At 35.1% G+C, this 20,496-nt stretch overlaps 2 protein-coding genes across 8 annotated transcripts in view; one reads left to right on the top strand and one right to left on the bottom strand.

Annotated features, from left to right (window-relative positions):
• The window catches only part of LOC105146451 (uncharacterized), a 47,936-nt gene that overhangs the window by 5,735 nt on the left and 21,705 nt on the right, over positions 1-20,496 (bottom strand). The window contains exons 1-13 of one of the 7 annotated variants that reach the window (XM_087405301.1): positions 16,350-16,542; positions 15,207-15,391; positions 14,822-15,099; positions 11,960-12,035; positions 5,834-6,071; positions 5,441-5,549; positions 5,209-5,233; positions 4,908-5,088; positions 3,878-4,239; positions 2,885-2,951; positions 1,518-1,835; positions 1,241-1,394; positions 261-598 (exon numbers count right to left, since the gene is read on the bottom strand). In XM_087405301.1, coding sequence (XP_087261427.1) covers positions 261-598; positions 1,241-1,394; positions 1,518-1,835; positions 2,885-2,951; positions 3,878-4,239; positions 4,908-5,088; positions 5,209-5,233; positions 5,441-5,549; positions 5,834-5,986 — 1,707 coding nt within the window. In that variant the 5' untranslated portion in view covers positions 5,987-6,071; positions 11,960-12,035; positions 14,822-15,099; positions 15,207-15,391; positions 16,350-16,542. Of the gene's footprint in view, positions 1-260; positions 599-1,240; positions 1,395-1,517; positions 1,836-2,884; positions 2,952-3,877; positions 4,240-4,907; positions 5,089-5,208; positions 5,234-5,440; positions 5,550-5,833; positions 6,072-11,959; positions 12,036-14,821; positions 15,100-15,206; positions 15,392-16,349; positions 16,559-20,496 lie in introns of those variants that run through there. The other 6 variants (XM_087405303.1, XM_087405302.1, XM_087405298.1 and 3 more) reach the window with 6 other exon arrangements.
• Tdrd3 (Tudor domain containing 3) overlaps positions 17,672-20,496 on the top strand; it is a 76,294-nt gene continuing 73,469 nt past the window's right edge. The window contains exon 1 of the mRNA XM_087405304.1: positions 17,672-17,817. The gene's annotated coding sequence lies outside the window, so the exon portion shown is untranslated. The remainder of the gene's footprint in view (positions 17,818-20,496) is intronic.

Below are 20,496 nucleotides of genomic sequence, written 5' to 3'. Positions count from 1 at the left end.
CATAGATAAACAGACCAATGGCAAAGATATCGCTGCAAAATAACGATTAAGGTTAAAAAATTACGAATACGTTCAACGAGAGAGAAGACAGGAAGCATCTTGATTGCAATACGTGCAATAATACATATGATAAGAATGTATTATAAAAACTATATTGGGAATTACGCTTCATGTTTACTCTCAATCGTGGTTTAGCGATCTTATCTCACAGAAGAAAATCCGAGATACGTGAGCTTATCTTGAATGTCAATCAATTTTACCTGCTGTGCTCGCCTCTGTAATTCCTGCGTGATGGCGGTACTCAGATCGGTGCTGGCGATCGGCGATGTCCTGGCGACATCCTTGCGCGGCGTCGCGTATGTGGCTGTCGAAGTCTCCGTCGTTTTGCTGGTAACGCTGGAGGATCCGCCACCGATCGCCGATCCATAAGAAACGGTGGATGCCGGCTCGCAGGATGATGTTGACAGAGATGACGACGTCGATGCAGAATCCTTGCTGCAGGATGACTCAAGGCTTGATTCGGTCTCTGTCGAGCCGGTGCTGCCCATTGACATGGTGCTGCCCATTTGCATGCCCATGGCGTTCATTGGTTTGGTCTCTGTAATAGTAGATACGCAATGATTCGCGATTGTAATATTATATAGAAGATGATATAGTAGATTATATAGTAGATAATCTTCTTAAATTCAAAGTATAGATCTTCATTTAAAAAAAACACCGGAAAATATACAAATATAAATTCAATTTTAATAAATAAATTAATAAAATAATTAATATTTATTTTAATAATTATTAAATTAATTTAATTTAATAATTATATTAAATTAAAAAATTTAACATATAAAAAATGACGAGCCAAAGCTAGTTGTATGCTAAATTTAGTTATGCAAAATTAACAAATAATAAAACTCATGTATAAAAACAATGTTTTCAGCTCTTTAATTAATTTATAATCTATTTGAGCCTTAAATTACATTATTAATTTAGTTTAACTTAATTTAATTTATTATGTACAAGCTTTAAATCAAATTATATCTCTATTAATCTAAGAAAGAACAGCGTGAAAATATTTTTAATTCTTTTAGTGAGAGGATATGTACTTTATTTATTAAAAAAAGTGAAGAACTTGAAATATTTATGTTTTCAAACGAATGGACAGCGGAAGAGGACTTCCTTCGACTTGGCGTTCGAGCAAACGCGGTCAATTATTATTCTAATGATGCGGGAAAAGCCGTCAAACCTGCTGGCCATTTATAAGGAAGCGGCGGCGGAGGTGCAGGTGGACAAACTGACTGATGCACCTCTACGGTCGTTATCGTCTTCCTCTCGGCTTCGTTCTGTCGCTGCATGAGTTGCAGATCCGTCAATCGATTGCCGACCGCTTGGTCGTTCTCCTGACGCAGAAAATTATTCGCGGCACGTAACATATCTTGCTCGTATATTTAATTATCCGATTACTTAACGAGACAACATTTCAAAATGAAAAATGGCGTGATAACGAAAGCAGATCTCCTTACTTTGGAGCCATGATACATGGGTAAGTCGTCCGCAGGCCCGTCATAAATAACGTCCTGCTGCCTCGCGTTATCTCGCCGATAAGCTAGCCGCCGATTAGCTTCGTCTCGTGGATTCGCGTCGAAATCATGTACCTCATAGTCAATCCTGGGCGCCACGGGATCGTAAAGTGGCTCGTTGTCGATGTCATCATCGTAATTGCCACGCGGATTGAAATGATACTGCCCGCCCAGTACAGGCCGGTGATTCTGGTTCTGGTTCGAGCTCTGATTAACACGAATCACGGTTGTGTTATTCGGTTTACGTGACCATTCCGGCGCCTAGAAAACGATCAAATTAAATCTTCATAAGAAAGAGGCATTGCATTTCTGCCTTTTAAGCAATCTTAAGCCCTCTTGCGTAAACGTAAAAATCGAACAATCTCACACTTGAATACGAGGAGAATATCCGACTGTGATTGGTGAATTGTTACAACTATGACCACTTACAATCACGTTTACGCAATTATAGATCAGGCTTTATACTTTGAAATTAAAAACATATAAAAAAAGTAGATAACTCAGAATACACACACGTACACACGCACATGCACAAACGCACGAACGCACACACATTACTATATTAATATTTTATAATTAATGCACGAATATTAACAGATAAGTGCAAAAGCCGGGGAAAATTAAATATTTTATTTTATTTAAAAGAAGATTTTTCCAGTGATTATTATATAATTTAACGATTATTTTTTACACGATAGAATTTAATAAATAAAATTTAACAAAGAATATAATTAATGGAATCTACAATTAATGTAATTATTCAAGAGTAGTTAATATAATTATTAATTATTTTAGTGATTATCATAATTCAACGATTATTATTTTTTTATATGATAAGTAGAATTTAATTTATAAAAAAAATATAATCAATATGAATTTTATACAATTAATGGTAATTATTAATCAAAAGTAATTAATTTAATAGAAATTTTACAGTTAATGTAACATAAATTTTCAAATATTCATCGTACATGCTCTGCTTTTCTAGAAATAATATACGTGTTGATATATAACGGTAAAAGTTGATAAGCTACTGCACTGTTCCTTATCGCGTAGAACGCGCTACCAATAGGTAATACAGTATGTCACAACGATATTTCGATAAGAAGTAAAACAAACCGAAATAAAACAGGTATGTGAAGAATTAAAAATTTATGAGTCAAAATTCTCAAAACCTAATAAAGCAAAATTTAATTTATATCTGTTTTCTTCTAAAAAAAAATTGCTTAGTGCAACAAGAAATAAACTCTTGGAGTTTTATATTGCGCATTAATGTACGAAACAAGATACTCTATTTTAAAATTCTTTACCTGATCCATGTGCGCCCACTCCGAAGAACTGCAGCTGGTGGTCGACAGGGCGAGGGGACAACATATCCTATAACACATGGAAATAAAGCGGGATATGTCTGATTATGCAAGCGAGTCTGTACCGATTTCTAAAGAGTGGAATTCATGGGACGCGCGTTTTTACCATCAAGGGACACCGGGGAAAACAAGGAACAGGATGAATGTTAATATACGTGGCGATAAGGAATTCAAACTGCGGCGGACTCTATGATTGTTATCGCCGCGTGTCCTATTAATGGACCGACTTTCTCCCAGTGTAAATTCATTGATGCCACTCGATAACGGTTAGCCACCACTGGAAAAGATATGTGCATAGCGCGTACCATAAGCAATCCGTTATTGTAATAGGTACATTGCTCTGAAAAATTACGCGATGGGCATATTAATCCTGTTAACGCTAAGTTTGATGTGCAAATAAGCGAAATCATTGAGCGCTAATTAAGCTACGCTTTCAATGATCAGCAAGATTTAACTTGATAATGTACTTATTATTTCTTTCCTTTTAAGTTAATAATTAGATTTGTGTTTACAAAAGTCTAGATTATATAAATATTATGTCATTAAGAGTGTGAAATGTATGAAAATCTTGTGTTACATTAATTAGGAGTACCCTAATTCCTCTTTTTATAAACTTTACATATCAATAGCAATACTGTAGCACACTCAATAGCGTTCTAGAATTAATTTAATGCTTGTTCGATTAAAAATGAATTTAACAACTCATTCAAAATTTCGGACTTAATTAACCAGAAACGGTCTTTTGATAAAATAATTGAAGGGCTTCCTGAGAAAACATTGCATCCAACATTTTTCTAATTAAAAACATGGAAACCATGTAGCCACCGCACAAGCAATATTTTCCTATTAAAATATCACTTTTTATAAAAACGATGATTGTAAGTATTGCAACATTTTTATAGGGAGTTCTTTAATCGAAGCTACATTGCAACTGACCTGCCATTTCTGTTGCAGGTATCGTCGCGCGGATATCGCTGATGCATCCGGCCGTCGTGGTGATGATGCTGTGGCGAGGACGACGGGTTGTTTTGATGCTGCGGCGGCGGGCTCGCGGCTGCCACGCTGGACGTCTCGGAGTCGTAGCCGCTGGAGCCGCGGGTCCACAATGGCTCGGGACAGTCGTAAAAGTGATTGGGAGACGTGGGTCGTTGCACTACGAGGTCGAGGATCGCCGAGCTGCGCATCACTTCAATGGCTCGTTCGAACGGAAGATCGGTAAGTCGTTGTCCATTGCACCAGATTATCACGTCGCCGGCCTTCAGACCTGCCGCTCGCGCGGGACCGCCTTCCCTCGTGCCCTAAAGGTGTGCTTTTTGTAAGCAAAACTAATGTCCTCCAACCATTCACATATTATAGAATGCGAGTTTTTTAAAAATGTCGAATCCCATATACGAGTTCAGAGTAGATGAACCTTGTTACTTTATTCGAATTTATTTTAACTGATATTTTGGTTTTTAATATATGTATATTTATATTAATTAACCCAGAAATAGTTACAGGAGTGATTTTTATATGCCAATAGCAAAAAATGCAGCTCATTCGTAATAGTTTTCCTTATTGATTATACAACAGGAATCCATACTCATTTTTTTAATTTCTCCTAATTTTTTTTAAAAAGTACTTTTTAGGAAGTATATACATAATAATCTCAAATACTAATACAATAAATTGTAGAACAATCAATAATATACATATAGGTAATTAATATTAATATAATAGGGTGACTTTTAATTGGGGTGTAAAAAACACCCTCAGATAATGGTTTAAAATCGTAAAGAAATGAGGTGACTATTTCTTGATTAAAAAAATCTTATAACAAAGTTTATTTTTTTTTTAAATAGTTTTAGGAATAATAAAAAAGAGATTTTAATCAAAGCAGGTTAATCTTCGCGAAACCGAGGGAAAAATCTCACGAATACCAGATGTTTCAAATGACATGACTATGTCCAATTAGAATGCTATTAACCTGAACAGTGAGACCAGGTACAATGCCTCTGCAAACACCGCAGCCCAGACGGCCTTTCTCGCCGACGAGAATCCGAATTCTGACTTCTGCGCTTGGTACACCGCCTAAACCAGTTTCGTTGTATTGCAGCTGCTGTTGCTGTTGCTGCACCATGTGCCAGGTAACCGGATCGTTTGGATTGCTTTACAAGAATCGTAAGAGATTTTTATAACGAGAGGATATCGATCGAAAGAAGAGGAAAGAAGAGGAAACGCACGTATGCATGGTGCGCGCAAGGTTTTAATTAAGTTTCAATACTTACTCTTTTACGGGTATCATCCCAACGCCTGCAATACAAATCGAAAGCCATAAATTACCGCTATCAGCAACGAGATAGAGATTATTGCAACGCGCCGCGAGTATTACTGTTATTAATTATTTTTCCATTCTATCGCGAGGCTATCTCTACGCGGCACGTGGAATGAAAGTTATATCCGAAAGACGTAACTTATACTTTGCAATAAAGATAATTAAGATAGAGACGAGATAGTTACTTCGAATTTTGAGCACCAGGACTTGCTGATTCTTTGCCAGGAGCGCGACCTCCTGGTGGACGGCGTCTTCCACCGGGTAACCATTCACCCTCAGGATTTGATCGCCTATCTGAAAGTGGCAAGCCGAAAGCAAAATCATTAAGCACGATATTGATTAAAAAATTTGTATTAAATTTGACACTTCACGTGTTTTAAACGGTCCATTAAAATTTTTGTCAATTTATGTCAATTTAATACAAGATGATATGTTAGAAAGTAACTCTAAGACTGGCTCAATTTTCAACTTTTAAAAGATTTCGTTCTTTAGAATAAAAATTCATTTTAAAAGTTTTAGAAAATAAATTTATGTGCAGATTGGTGCAACGAAAGAGGGCAATGATTAGAAATAAATACCCTTAATCCATTTATATGAGCCTCGCCACCCGGTTGAACGTCACTGACGTAAAATCCGGCAGCGTATTCGCGTCCACCTCGTAATGAGAAACCAAACCCAGCATTACCGCGACGCCTCAGTCGTATATTTCTGATCACGCCGATGACGGCCATCCTGCCGCCTCCTGTCGGGTTCCCAGGACCTCCGCCGGTCGACGATCCCGTACCAGCGCTTGACGCGCTGGAGGAGCCACCCGATCTGTCATAAAAAAGACGTATATAAATAATATCATTTTCTGATACTCTGGTAGCCGAGCATAAAAAAATCGACAAAAATTCAATTATTTTTTTAAGAGCTTTCAACAATTCAAAAGAAATTTCGAGGCTGCATTATTCTGAAATATTCTAATTTTGCAAAATAAATTTTATTTGTGTAATATCTTTTTTCATTTCGCATATTTTTTATATGTTCAAAAATATTTATGTATATTTTTGGAATATATTTCTGAAATATTTTCCCTTTCATTGTGTAAGTCGAGAAATAAATATTTTCTCAGTCCCGCAGCTACATCCGTCGCTGCAGTACCATCGCGGTTTTATTTCACCTTCGCGAACAATTGTCTTGCAAAGATCCTCATTTTCTTCCCTCGCTTCGATGAACAAATGAGCGAGCGGATGGATTCCGCTTTGTTCGTCCCCCATCGTTCTTTTTCCACCGCGCTGTAAAATTAATGACCACACCTGGCGCGAAGAAGGAAGGCAAGCTGAGGAAGCGAACGTGGTGGCAAGGTGGAGCCTTGGTGGTAGAGGAGTCGCGAAGAATTCCACGCTCGAAGGTGAAAGAGGAAGACGGACGAAGAATGACTTGGACCGAGGCCAAACAGAGACACTCTGCTAATGACGCTGAGAATCCATCTTCCAGGGACATTCAAAAGATTGCACGCGACATGAAGCGGCAACACGGATGCTGTAGGACATCAGGGGTGACACTGGGTAAATGACAGTCATTAATGGAAAAGGGAGGTTGTTCCAGATTGACTTGGAGGAAGCTGCTCCAGAAGATCTTGTAAGAAGGGTTCTCCTTCTTGTCATTCTAGCCTCATCTATTGAACTTTCTTCATAAAACAATGGCCGTGAACAATGGTATTCCGATATACACTACCAGTACTGAAAATCTACCCAAGCAGAACATAAAGCATGATGTCTGGCTAGTCAATTCAAGGATAATTCCAGGACAACCCAGAAAAAAATCCTGATTTTTCCAGAATTTATCCATCGATTAAATTTCATTATTTAATTATTCAATTCAATGTTAGGATTCTATATAAATGAATTAAAACGCTAAAAAATTGGAAACAATATTATTTATTGCTTTATAAACGAACATTCCATTAACACAAACGATTTTTTCTACTATGTCCTATTTTAGACATTAAATTCAAATTTCCTATTGATGACTTATTACACCAAGGAAGGATCTGTGCTCAAATACAACTTTTCTTTTTATTATTTCTTTTTTTTTCAAGCTCTAACTCTTTCAGAATGAAAAAATGATAAATTTCAGACCAGTCCTGAAATTTCAGGGATTTTCCAGAACATACAAAATTTTAGTACAATTCCAGGATTCAAAAATATTCAAAGACTGGATACCACGATAAAGTCATTATAATATCAAAATAATTCAAGTTTTGAAAGAAAAATTATTTAAAAAATATGATCAGACATGAAATCTTACATGATGCTATGTAAAAATATAAAAATTTCTCTCTGTCTCTCTCTCTCTCTCTCTCTCTCTCTCTAAATAATATTATAATAAATGTTTTATCAATAAAATTGAGTGTATTCATTCGCAATAAAATATATGTATAAAAGTTATGTAGAAAAAAGATTCAAAAATTTTTCTGGTATCTATAAGTATCAATCGATAGAATTTCTTCATCAATAATTATAATTATTTCTTATCATTGAAAGATATGAAAATTATGTTCATTTATATATTAATTAATGTACAATATAATAAACAATTTTCTTTAGAACAAGTCCTAACTGATTTAAATAACTTAATATTTATCAAAGATATAATTTTTTTGAGAAAAATATTGAGATACACACACACAGGCATATATATATATATATATATATATATATATATATATATATGTATGTGTGTGTACTTTCGACCTTAATATTCAAATGACGTTATCGCAGCCTGTTGCTCTACTTAAGTATAGTTTAAGTACTCTCTAACTTCTATGGAGTGGAGTGTCAAAGAGTGAAAATCGAATCAGTCTTGAAAAAAAGTGGCTCAATTTTCAAACTTCAAGAGTGAAATTTCACTTCAGAGTAAGATTTACTCTAAAAGTTTTAGAGACTAATTAAGTAACTTGAACTATAGATTTGCAATACTGGCAGTGTATATCAAAACACAGCCAATGTTTGGAGAAAACTAGAGCTCCATGTGCTATAATAGCGAGTGTTCGGAATATGAGTTTTTGGAGCAAACATAGGCGTGAGAACCCACATGGAAATCGGAGAGTCGCAGATTGCGCTCGGTCGTGGGATAATAACTATTTTATTCCGCGGCCGCTGACATCAGCATCCCCGGAATCTCGCGTTGCATAATAACGGCGTGGGATAACGCAATTTTATTTTAGTACATTTAATCGTGCTCCTTTTTTATGTAATGGGGTCCCAAGAGGCGTTCGAGCGCACCGCGACGATGGAAACAACTACGTGTAAAAGTCAAATTGCTACCTCATGCCGGAAGATCTATTATACAATCGCGACGGGCGAGAGGACAATAGATGCACGTGGCAGTGTTCTTCGCGCGTGGGGATTCTGCGACAACGCGCGTGTCCGTACGGAAAGACGTACCGTTACGATCGTCGATATCACCGTTTAACGATCACGCCCTGAAAGTGTTACAGCTAACGCAAACGTCGCGCTTATACACGTACACACCTTCTCGATCGTATCCGCTGCGCTGGTTGACCCGCCCGTGTCACGATTGCGATCGTCGTGATACTCATATGCACGTATTAATCCGGGATTCAATATTCCGCTCACGAACTATGCTAATTCTCGCCTCCTGAGGGTAAAACGTGTCGAAAGAACTAACGGAAGAAATTTCAACAAGGAAGATAGCAAAATAAAAAATAGGAGAATCGAGAAGACGATCTTTAGACAAAATCATATAAAAGCACAGAAAGAATAGTTTTGCTGAAGGATCTAAAAATTGAGCTAGATATAGATCTGAAAAAAATTATGTTGAATCAATCAAATAATTTTGTAGGACACTCAAAATGGTTGCTAGAATGTAAAAATTTGTTGCAACATTGCTCATCATGTTGTCATAAGACTGTGGTACTTAAGAACTGTGCCTTGGAATATAATTATTTTTTTAATAATAAGATTTTTAACTTTCTGCTGACAACATGATTTTAAAGATACCCTCGATATTTTTATTGTAAATTTTGATAGATAAATCTGTAAAAAACAAATAAAATACAATCTGATTTTTATAATGATAAAAACTTGGTGTTAAAGCTTTGACAAGTATATCAGAATCATCTTTTCAGATCTTTATATAATTCGGAACAATAAAAAAATTTACTGTGTTTCTCGAAAACTCTTATTGTTAATGGAAGAGTTAAAATTCTATGTTGCGGAGAATTAATATTAGCTCACAAGTTATATTACTTCAGTTGAAAAATATAACTGAAGAACCAATATTAAAAATCTCATTAATATTAAAAAAATAATTAGTGTGTCTCAAGGTACAACATATCTCTGGATAGAGAAGACCACAGTCTTCTCTATTCACTTATGAAATATTAACCAAGAAATCTCGTTCGAAATGAAGAACTCATTGAATAGCATTACATTTCTCTCATTCACCATTATTCTGAGTGTCAGTTACGATACTCTCGGATTCGTCACGTCTGAATTCTGACACGTGTAAAATATAACAGGACACTTGTGAATCACCGATTACGAATTCTGTTTACGTTTTATGTTAATCGAAGGGATGAGTTTGAGTCAAGTTAAAGGTTTGGAAAGCCAGAGCGTACGAGAAATGCGTTTCGTTTACTTATTATTAAGCTTTGCCTCTCACCGTTATCAATTTTTTTTATTTCCCATCAAAGTTCGCGCGCCGCGATATTTATTATTGCTATTAAATTTCTGCTCGTGTATCATGATAATAGCATGGTAATAGTGAGACATGAAGGATGCGAGGAACGTCCAGCTCGCCGACAATGCGGAGAAAGTTGATGCAAGGCTGCAAAGAACACGGAAAGGCACGCCCTGACGAGTGTTCTCGTCCTTTCGACTCTCATGACCGCAACTCTGACTTGTTCCTCGTTGCTCACACATTGCACAAATGGGAAGTCTTAAAAACTAAAGAATCTTTTTAAAATCCAATAAGTTTAGTTTCTTTAAAAATGATTATTTAAGAAAAAAGAGGTTACTTAACTTTAACTCCCTGAGATATTCCTGATTGCGTTTAGCAAATTTGAGTTCAAAGATTAGAAATCTTTATATATTTTAATATATCGTTAATTTAAATATCATATATTTGGAAATGGGAAACGGATAGATATAAAATTACAGAAAGTAATAGAGAATCTCTTATTTAAAACATTAGTATGGTTTTTGAAATTGAAGAAGTTACGGAATTATTTCATTGTCTTTCTATAATGACGTTTTACTTCAGGAATACTCGAGCGAGATATACGTATTACTATAAGTGCCTTGGTATGCTCGGTATCTAACTTTAGAACTGGTAGCAAGCAGTCGAACCAGAAGTTGACAAATTGTTACCAGACGTGTTTAAAGTACCGCCGGCGATTCGCCTCACGGTCTCTACAACACGGTCTCGTGTATCAGCTTATACGGCTAATCTCTTCAAACGGATTATTGCTGTACGTACAACATGCCGCATGGTAAGACGTATTGATTTTTATGTCACGAAATTGGTAAGCCGTTCACGGTTTCAAACTCGTTCTTCTCAAAAGCGTACGTTCCAAACAAGTTTTGTAAATGAAAAGATTCAATAATAGGAGCATTATTATAAATTTGCACTGTTTAAAAAGTGTAATAAAAGAAGTAACATTTTTTTTTATTGCTATAAAGATAAAAATATGTTTAAAAATATAAATACCTGTATGTATACACAACACACACACACACACACACACACACACACACACACACACACACACACACACACACACACACACACGCGCGCGCGCGCGCGCACACGCACGCACGCACGCACGCACACACACACACACACACACACACACACACACACGCACACGCACACGCACACACGCACATTAGATCATCTAAAAAGTATCCGCGGTTTTTTGTCACTAGATGGTGTTGATGGTCAACCTTCAACCTCAATCATCTAGTGACAAAAAACCGCGGATACTTTTTAGATGATCCAATATATATATATGTATGTGTGTATATTTTGTACATATACTTTTTATATTTCTAAGATACAATAAAACATTAACTTTTCAGTTATTCTTACCTATAAATTAACTGAAAATTTTTAACGCATTTTAATTTCTGTTTCATCTAAACCTAAAAGTAATACATTTATAGTTATCGATTCTGAATCTTAGATGTTCAGTTAGTTCGAATTATTATGGTATCTACGCTTCGATGCTTTGCAACTGGAACAACTATAGACATGGTTGAAAACAGAACACATGTTACGTACACAAGTTACAAATTACATATTCAAATATAGGATCTTTTCTCTACCGTTTGCGTCACAGAATCGTTCCAGTTTCATGGTATCGATTCATGAAATTTATACCTACACGTCATTCTACTGCTAGTTTTATATCCGTCGATAAAAGATTATTGTGCGATTCACGATCATGCAAATTTCGCTAGTTACAAGAGCGGTATCGGACGTGGGGCACCGCCATTCCCCTAGTAAAATTCGTTTTCGTTACGGCCGAATTACTGGCTTAACTATGCATGGTCGGTGCTTAGAATGGCGTGAAACCGTCCAGAGTAAGAAAGAGATGGAAGAAATCGGACGTGTTTCGCGTTTCGTCCCTTCACGCGCGATCGGTTACGTTCCATTCAATCCAGGGAATCCGCACCTTCGATCAATTGACTTACTCGCACGCTCTGCAATGGTCGTTGATCCATCGAGATTTCGCGGTTTCCGATCATTGATCTCATGGATTACAGATTCCTGAAATGTCAGATATCAATATTTCTACAGAAAAAAATAAAAAATCTATAATAATAGGAGACAAAAGAAAGATGAAAATTCTTGATTTTGATTAATGATCCTCTTACAGATATTTAATATTGACCAATTTAATACAGAAAAACAGCCAATTATTTATTTTAAGTAATGCTTTTTGAGACTTTCACGGATACTTTTTATACAGGAATTATATGTTTTGCGGGTTATCTTCATATCCAGATCCATTATTAGAATCCTAACATTTCATGAATATTGCAGTTTCATTAGAACGAGGAGCTGTTACCTGAGTATTAAGTTTTCGTACTTATTTTAAGTATTAAAAATATTGTACTTTTAGTACTTTTCAGTACTTTTAGTATTCCAAATAAGTGATTAAATACTGTCTTTCAGTATTAAATTAGTTATTAGGTTTCTGTAAGGATCATTTTCATGCGAAACAGATAAAATCTATAAAATATGTACACTGGAAATGTCATTGCAGATTAGTGTTGTCTCCAACATATATCTGTCCTTGTCTGTTTATTTTACTGCGATGCTCGCACGGAAAAATAATTTTGTTAAACTATCAAATTAATTACGTAAAAATTTCAAGCACAAGCTGAAAAAAATGTTGATATTCTAGCAACTAGTTTACACTTAGTTTATATCAGTACATAATCATTGTGATATTTTAATAAAATTATTTTCAAATCTATATATCTAGTTAAATTTTTAAATACTTTAGCACAGTCGTTCTTTCTATGCATGCATTAATTATAGCCTATAAATATTTGACAATTTTGAAATAAAAATACCAACCTTTCAATTAACTATTCCGAATTTTGCTATTTCAAATTAAACGTGATTATCATGCCATTCCACGTTTAAACGCGATTATCATCTCGCGCAAACGCATAAACAGATTTCAAATATTAGGTGTTGGAATTAATTCGTAGCGTTTTACAAGTGATGGGAAGTACTTTCATTAATGTATTTTTTAATGCTCATGTGAAATAAATAACATTCTTTCATTAAAAAACGCTACGAATTAATTCCAACACCTAATAGATAAGAATAGCTAGACATTGAGGACATTTTTATTATATTATTCAAATTGGCTATGACACTTCCAATGTATAAATGTTCTAAAAGTGACTGTGCCAATGTACGCCAACATTGGCAAATATTAAATATGCAAGCATGACATAATATTTGTATAAATGTAAACCAATATTCATTGAATGTATAATTGTATTGTACGTATAATTGGCAATTACATTTTAGCCATACATCTGCAGGACCTGTCTTAAGATAGAAGGAGTGAACATTCGAATTCAAAAATCCACATGCATAACTCGATTGTTTCTTTTCTCTTTCGTCTAATAACGTACAGAGATTCTATTTAAAAAATGACAAGCGTATCATACTATGCGCTTTAATGAAGATAGTTTCTTGTGATTGATTTAGAAAGCAAGAAGTGATACTTGATCGCGGCCGATCCGACATCTACTACCGATAATAAATCATGCGGAATATCGATCATAGGGAAAGTCTCACGGATAGGAAAAAAAGGCAAACGAAATGATTCGTTTCCGGGATTCTTTTTGATGCGTTAACGATTTACAATCCTCGTTACAAGTTTCTTTTCTCCATTTATCGATTGACGGGCGAGAAAAAAAAGAGAAAAAGAACGAGAGAGAGAGAGAGAGAGAGAGAGAAGTTGCAGAGAAAAGAAAAGAACGCTCATTGCCATGTTTGCGGTGAACGGTAACGGTGATCATCTCCTGGCAGTAAAGTTTCAAGCCGTCTCTCTACTCTGGACTCCGGTATCCGGCCGGACTTTAATGCAGCACAATGCTGATAGGATGGTAAATAATTTCTTCGTTGTAGCTAACGGAACATTTGCGAGCCACGCAATAATTTCGCGAACGCCCGGTCATCCCTGCTTTGCACCATCCACCGCGCGCGCGCGCGCGTTTCTACAGAACTTTATATTTGGGAAATATTTCTGCGACGCGATACTTGCGTGTCTTCAGGCGTGGCATCGATTTATTATCAGCACGAGATTCCTTCGTCAATTATATCGCGAGAAAAACACGGAATCAATGGTTCTATGAATATTTAGTTGTATCTCAAAGAAGGAAGTGATGTATCATGCAATACTACTTTTAAATTCACTTTACTTTAGACGATTTATAACTCATGGAGCTGAATATCACAATATAATTCTGTTTATAGTTTTATATTCAAGAAATATAAGAAATGTGCAAATGTAAAAGGAATTTATATTTCCGTTTATAAATGTAAAAGGAGTTTATAGTTCCGTTTATAATTTTATATTTCAGAAATAATTATATAAACAAATATAAAAAAAATTTTGTTTATAATTTTATATGCATATTCTAATGTATTTTAATATATATTTTCTGTATATATATATATATATATATATATATATATGCACGCATGTATTTCAAACATTTCTTTCAGTTTATATATGACACAAATTATAAACAGAACTCTATCTTAAATTCTGACGCAATATTCAACTTCTAGAGATCGTCTAAAGTGGGCACCGCGGATGATTATGATTTACTGAAAATGAAATTTCATTTAATGAGAATGAAATAGACCGCGCGTTTATTCGCGGCTATTCCATCAACCAAAGTAGATTGGAAAACAACGGCTTATGTGCATGAGTGATTTATTACGACGGAATCGCTAGCCATCAGATGGAATCGCGATGATTTTTGCCGAGCTACTTATGAAGTAATTGCATAATGTTTCACCTTATTAGACCGTTCCGTAAAGAAGCATGTAGGTTATACAACGGATATTTAATTCTTCGATATTCTATCCGTTCGTCACGTAAATCAGCTTATCTAAAATGCAGCGTAATTTCTATTAAATCTGCATTTTTTTTTTTAGTAATTAAGGCAAGATTTAAGGGCGATGCAACATGTTTGTATCTTCTCTAAATTAGTTCTTTTCTCTCTTTCCATTTTTCATTCTCATATTTGAGAAGATGCAATGCGACACGAAAATCCTTTTGTATATCGAGAAGATACTGTAAATAAAAGTAAGCTTTCTTAGCAAAACAAAACAATAATCGCGTGGTCGGATATTTATTAATTTGTTATTACGTTGACTAATTAACTTGTATATACAACCGACCGTGAGATAAATATTCAAGGTAACTGACTCATTCTTGCCGCAATTTGCATCAGCGATTTGCAGTCTCATATAATTGTGGGACCCTGATTTTGTTCTTTGCGAAGTAGGTTACTTGTTATTAATATATCAAGTTTCTCTCTCTTCTCCTCTTTCTCTCTTGTCTTCATTGCAATCATTGTACGAACCTGTAATTAAAATTGAAAGTTCTAATGTCACGAATTTCTGAGTTATGATTAATTTACACTGTCAATCCAAAAATGACAGACACAAATTGCAAAATCAGTAAAAAGTAAAAGTCAGTACATAAAAAAAAATTGTTCATTTGATGAAATTAATTTATAATAGTTGAATAACAATTTTTTTCATAATGTAAAATGAGTAAAGTGTGATGTGAGAATTTTGCAAATGTAAAAGAACTGTTTGCAATTTTATATTTCAAGAAATATATAATTAAATATATTTTATAATTCAACAAATAAAATAAAATTAATATAAAATTAATATAAAATTAAAACTAGAAATATTTTTTTATATTTATATAATTTCATATTAAAAAAATATAATTAAATAAATTAAAAGGATTTTGTTTGTATTTTTACATGTCTTTCAACATATGTATGTATTTTAGTATTATTTTATATACATGCACATACTTTAATTTTCTAAATTTCTCTCACATTATGCAACAAATTACAAACAGAACTCTATCTCAGAAATCTAATTTAATATTGAAAGACAGTGATTAATTGCTTATTTTTGTATAATCCTTCATCTGCAATTTGGATTTTTTTTTACACAAGCAAAATTTTACTCTCCTCCAAAATAAAAGGAGTCGGATCTCCTTAAAATATCTTATTAATTGTTAAAAATCATTCGATAATGTAAAGAATTCTAAATTTTTCTACATTTTTGCAAAGCCTAAAGCAGTAAAAACTTGAATTGAACGGGAGTAAAATATCATAGCACATGGAAGGTTACAAATAAATAATTAATCTTATTAACACTACCATTAAATTTCTACTACGATATTAGGCGATGAACGATAATTTGTAACACATTACTTGTTTTCACATTATTCTTCTTCATTATTCTTTCACATTATTCACCTCAATTACATAAATCCGTGTAGAGATAAAAATATACCTGCTTCGAAAAAACCATAATCTCGAGTCGCCATAACCTCGATTCTTCCTGATCATTGTTCGTGAGAACTAATAATAGCTTTAGTCATTAATTATTCATAGAGCACACAACACTCACGTTTCAAAAAGCACAGAATAACATTACAAAAAAAAGAGCACATTATATACGCAATAAGATTCAGCCTACGTTCACCTCATCCATTGAAAGTATTTCGGAAAGTAGTTTCGCTCGATGATTACGCGAATTACGTTGTTATGAAACGCCGTTCGTCGCGAGCCTTTGTGACGTCACGCAGTGACGCGCAAGGTCAAAGGACACTGTGAGTAGCGTCGCATTGTACTTGTCGAACGGTTGATACGAATGGAACGGCGTGATCATTTTCTTTCAATTAAGTAAACGACGCCACGGCTCCGTGATCGACTCTTTGACTCCTAGGTATGTCGGGACGACGTTTCCGTTTTCCGAAGCAAGTATTTCACTCGAAATATGAGAATACGAATTGCACGAGAATCGTCGCTTTCCATTCTCAATTTGCTATTTTCTTAGCGATGTAAATTGAGCAACGAAAAGCTGTGATGTGTCGATTACTCATCTGTAACTAAACGTACGCGCATATTTCTGTATTATTTGAGATACATTGCGCGATATATGGAGTGAAGTAACCGCCGCGTCGATTGCTGATTTGACTCGCGTCGTATTTCGCGACAGTGACATCGCAGTGAACAGCGCCACATTCGGCTTAGCAGTACATAAATACACAGCGGACCGATTTCAAGTCGGTGATTATTTCATTGTAGTAGATACAGTCATAACAGTGTCGATTCCATCGCGTTTCGCAATTGTACGACTCAACCCTCATACATTGGTGAGTCGCTAAGATATGTATTTTATGAGAAATCTGTCGCGTTCGGAAACTGCGACGCGTACGGTCGGTGACCGTTGGTGACGCCGTGACGCGGCGACGCCATGTTTTTCATATTTTCAAGCGCCGCGATATTGAACTCTAATCCTATTTCGTATCTCTTCGTACGTACAGTTATTCGAGTTTTGATATGATAATTTACGGTAAAATGTTCGTGCGAGATAACTATCATCTTGAGATCGTGCGCGTTATTCTCTTTTTTGTGAGGCGCGTGAAGTTGGCCGAGTCTTTCCCGCGGTAACGTTCCCGCTTCCCGCAACTCGTACGCGCGCCAGTCGCGTGACGTCATCAATCTCGCGCGGATTATATCCCTGCATGATCTGTATCTCTCTCGTTCTCGTTGTTACTTTGTCGTGATGTAATAAAGATGTCGATTAACACCGGGATTGCTGTGCAAAGTGTCACGTTACTCTGATAATTAGTGCGCGTGCGATCGTAATTAGCCTCTCTTCCGCGAGTGTTGTTCTGGTGCATTGGATTGGAGAATACAATGGACTGAGAGGAAGAGACTTCGGAGGTATCAGGTATCGGCGAAGCACCCCTGTGGTGAGTATTATATATTATTATTAGATGTTGATATGTTACTTTGAGAATCAATCTTTCAATCGTTTTCTCTTTTCTATTTATTTTAATTGAAGACGATTTGAACGTTTCGTGTAAGTATCTGAATAATTTGTACAAAGTACATAATAAAAAAGAAACTTTTTATAACTTTCTATGAAAGTTTACGCTCTGAGAAGATTTCTCCGCAGAAATTATATAATCTTTTATTGAATATCTGTTTTTGAAAGACGAATAGCATATTTGGGTAATGCATGTGAAATTATTATTTTCACATGCATTGCCCAAATATGCTATTCGTATATATATATAAACATTATCTTGAAATGAATGGCTAGAATCTATCTAAAATATATTTTTCGATCGTTAGAGATCGTATGCAGGAATGCCAAATATGTATATTTATTGAATACGATTGAATGCAGTTCATTTATTTTGTATCTTTTTAATTTACAAAACGGGGGGATTCACTTTCACACGATCGAAAGCAGCGGGGAATCGCACGGTAGATCGTATCTGACGATCAATTTATGCCGCAAGCCCTATCACGGATAATTAAAATCTTCTCGTTATCTCGATCGTTATATCTGAACTACGATGCAGGCGTTCCATATAGGTACTCCTATAACTAGATTTTTATCTGGTCGCGAGCGCTATAAATCGCGGGTACTCGTAATGATAGTCTCGAACTATGGCGAGCGAGGGCGAATCTCATCGTGAACCCTTGAAAATAAGTCAAAGGGTAACCTCCACTAATAAACTCTGGTAGTTTCCTACGAGAACTTTTTATCGGCGCGACGGTTATATATAGAGAAGTCTGTGGTACTTAGATTGTGATTAAGCAGAGCTTAGTATATTACTTAGTATATTACTTCAGTTCAAAGTAATATAATTGAGCAGCCAATATTAAGAGTCTCGTTATAATTAAAAGAATAATTAGTATGCAAGGTAAAATATAAAGGTCCCTGCATAAAAAGAATGATTTTCCTAAAGTATTAAAAAATTTAAGTACATACACAGATCTGAAAGTAATGTAAAAATTAAAGTAGGTCATCAAAATAATTATATGAAAAATTTAAGCATGATGAAAGTTTGATATTGTAGTAATCAGTTTGTCTTACATAATTATTTTTGATGACCAACGAAATTATTTTCAAACCTGTCTATCTAAATTTTTTACTTTAGCAAAACTCATTATGATTAAAGGAATAATTAGTGTGCAAGAATACATGTCCTTACATAAAAAGAACGATCTTTCTAAAATATCTAAAAATTTAGGTACATACAGATATAAATAATAATTTTGATTGATCATCAAAATAATTATGAAAGGAATTCAAGCATCATGTGTAGTGCTGCAAAAAGTTTTGACATTTTAGCATTCCAACTTGAGTGTCATATATAATTATTTTAATAGACCAATTATTTTCATATCTGTATCTAGCTAAACTTTTAAATACTTTAGCAAAACTGTTTTTTTTATGTCGGTCTCACAGTCTCCCCTACTTGTTTCGAAAAGGATTCTACAAACTCTATGCTTATGTCCTGTGATTTGCGAGCATTCGAATTTTAACAAACATATTGTCATGTAATACGAATAGGCGAGAAAATAGTTTAGGTGAAAAGGAACCGACAGGTTCATTGACTCGTGATGGTAAAGCATGATCGTCTGTATTCTAGGATATAGATACTCGGGACTTCGTAAGAAGCACGTGTGTACATTTCGAGATAGATGTGTGTCAGCAGGTCAGCGACACCCATCAGCAGCAGTGATATCTCTTCGACATTTAACTACCGGCTATCGAGCAGAAAACATCTCTCATTCGACGGACCATTAATTAACCAATGAGATTGTTGACTTCTATACGACGCAGAAAATTAATTTTCCTTGTCTTATTTTCTTTCTTGTTCAAACTTAAATTTACATATCTTTGCTATTAAACAATTTTTAAGCCCGATTGCACCAACGTTACTTTAATTTTAAGCGAAACTTAAAATCTATCTCATTTTAAAACCGACAAGAGACAGGAACAAAGAGAGTTTTGAGCCTCGCTTAAAATTAAAGTAACGTTGGTGTAACCTGGCCTTAATGGACTATTTATAGAATTAAAAAGAACTTTGAATTTATTAAGAAACTTGTTTAGCAAAAATAAATATTTTTGACATGAAACTCCGTTTGAATATACGTGTTAATAAATATATAACTGCTGTTGCATACGTATTATTTTTCGAAGAACGAGTTATTTATCATGGACGGAATATTGCCACAAGCGTTACACCACTTTATGACGTCGTAGAAAAGGATTAATATAATATCACTTTCGATGCACCTCTTTGGACGTTTCGTTCAGCATATGGTATGTGCTTGCCAAGACGACGCGACGGACACATGTCGCTTAAATTAACATGCAATTTTGCGACTTAATTGTGCGGTTCGGCATACTAAAAAAAGAACATCTGTTATGTCACGAACGATCGTAACGTTCTTTTCAGCCGTTGGCGATCGCAATTTCATAGCTAACCAATATGCTTCTCCGCGTTCGATCTTTATCTACAAAAAAATCTTGCGATGCGCGACTGAGAACATCTCTTCATAAATAATTGTGAAGCGTTCGTTGTCATTAATCGTGGGATCGATTCCGAGTAGAGCCCGAGTCGTATTTG

This window comes from Acromyrmex echinatior, chromosome 4 (assembly GCF_024713525.1).
Source record: "Acromyrmex echinatior isolate Ae372 chromosome 4, ASM2471352v2, whole genome shotgun sequence".
NCBI lineage: Eukaryota > Metazoa > Arthropoda > Insecta > Hymenoptera > Formicidae > Acromyrmex > Acromyrmex echinatior.
The sequence above is the reverse complement of the archived record's forward strand: the minus strand, read 5'-3'. Positions and strand labels throughout refer to the sequence as shown.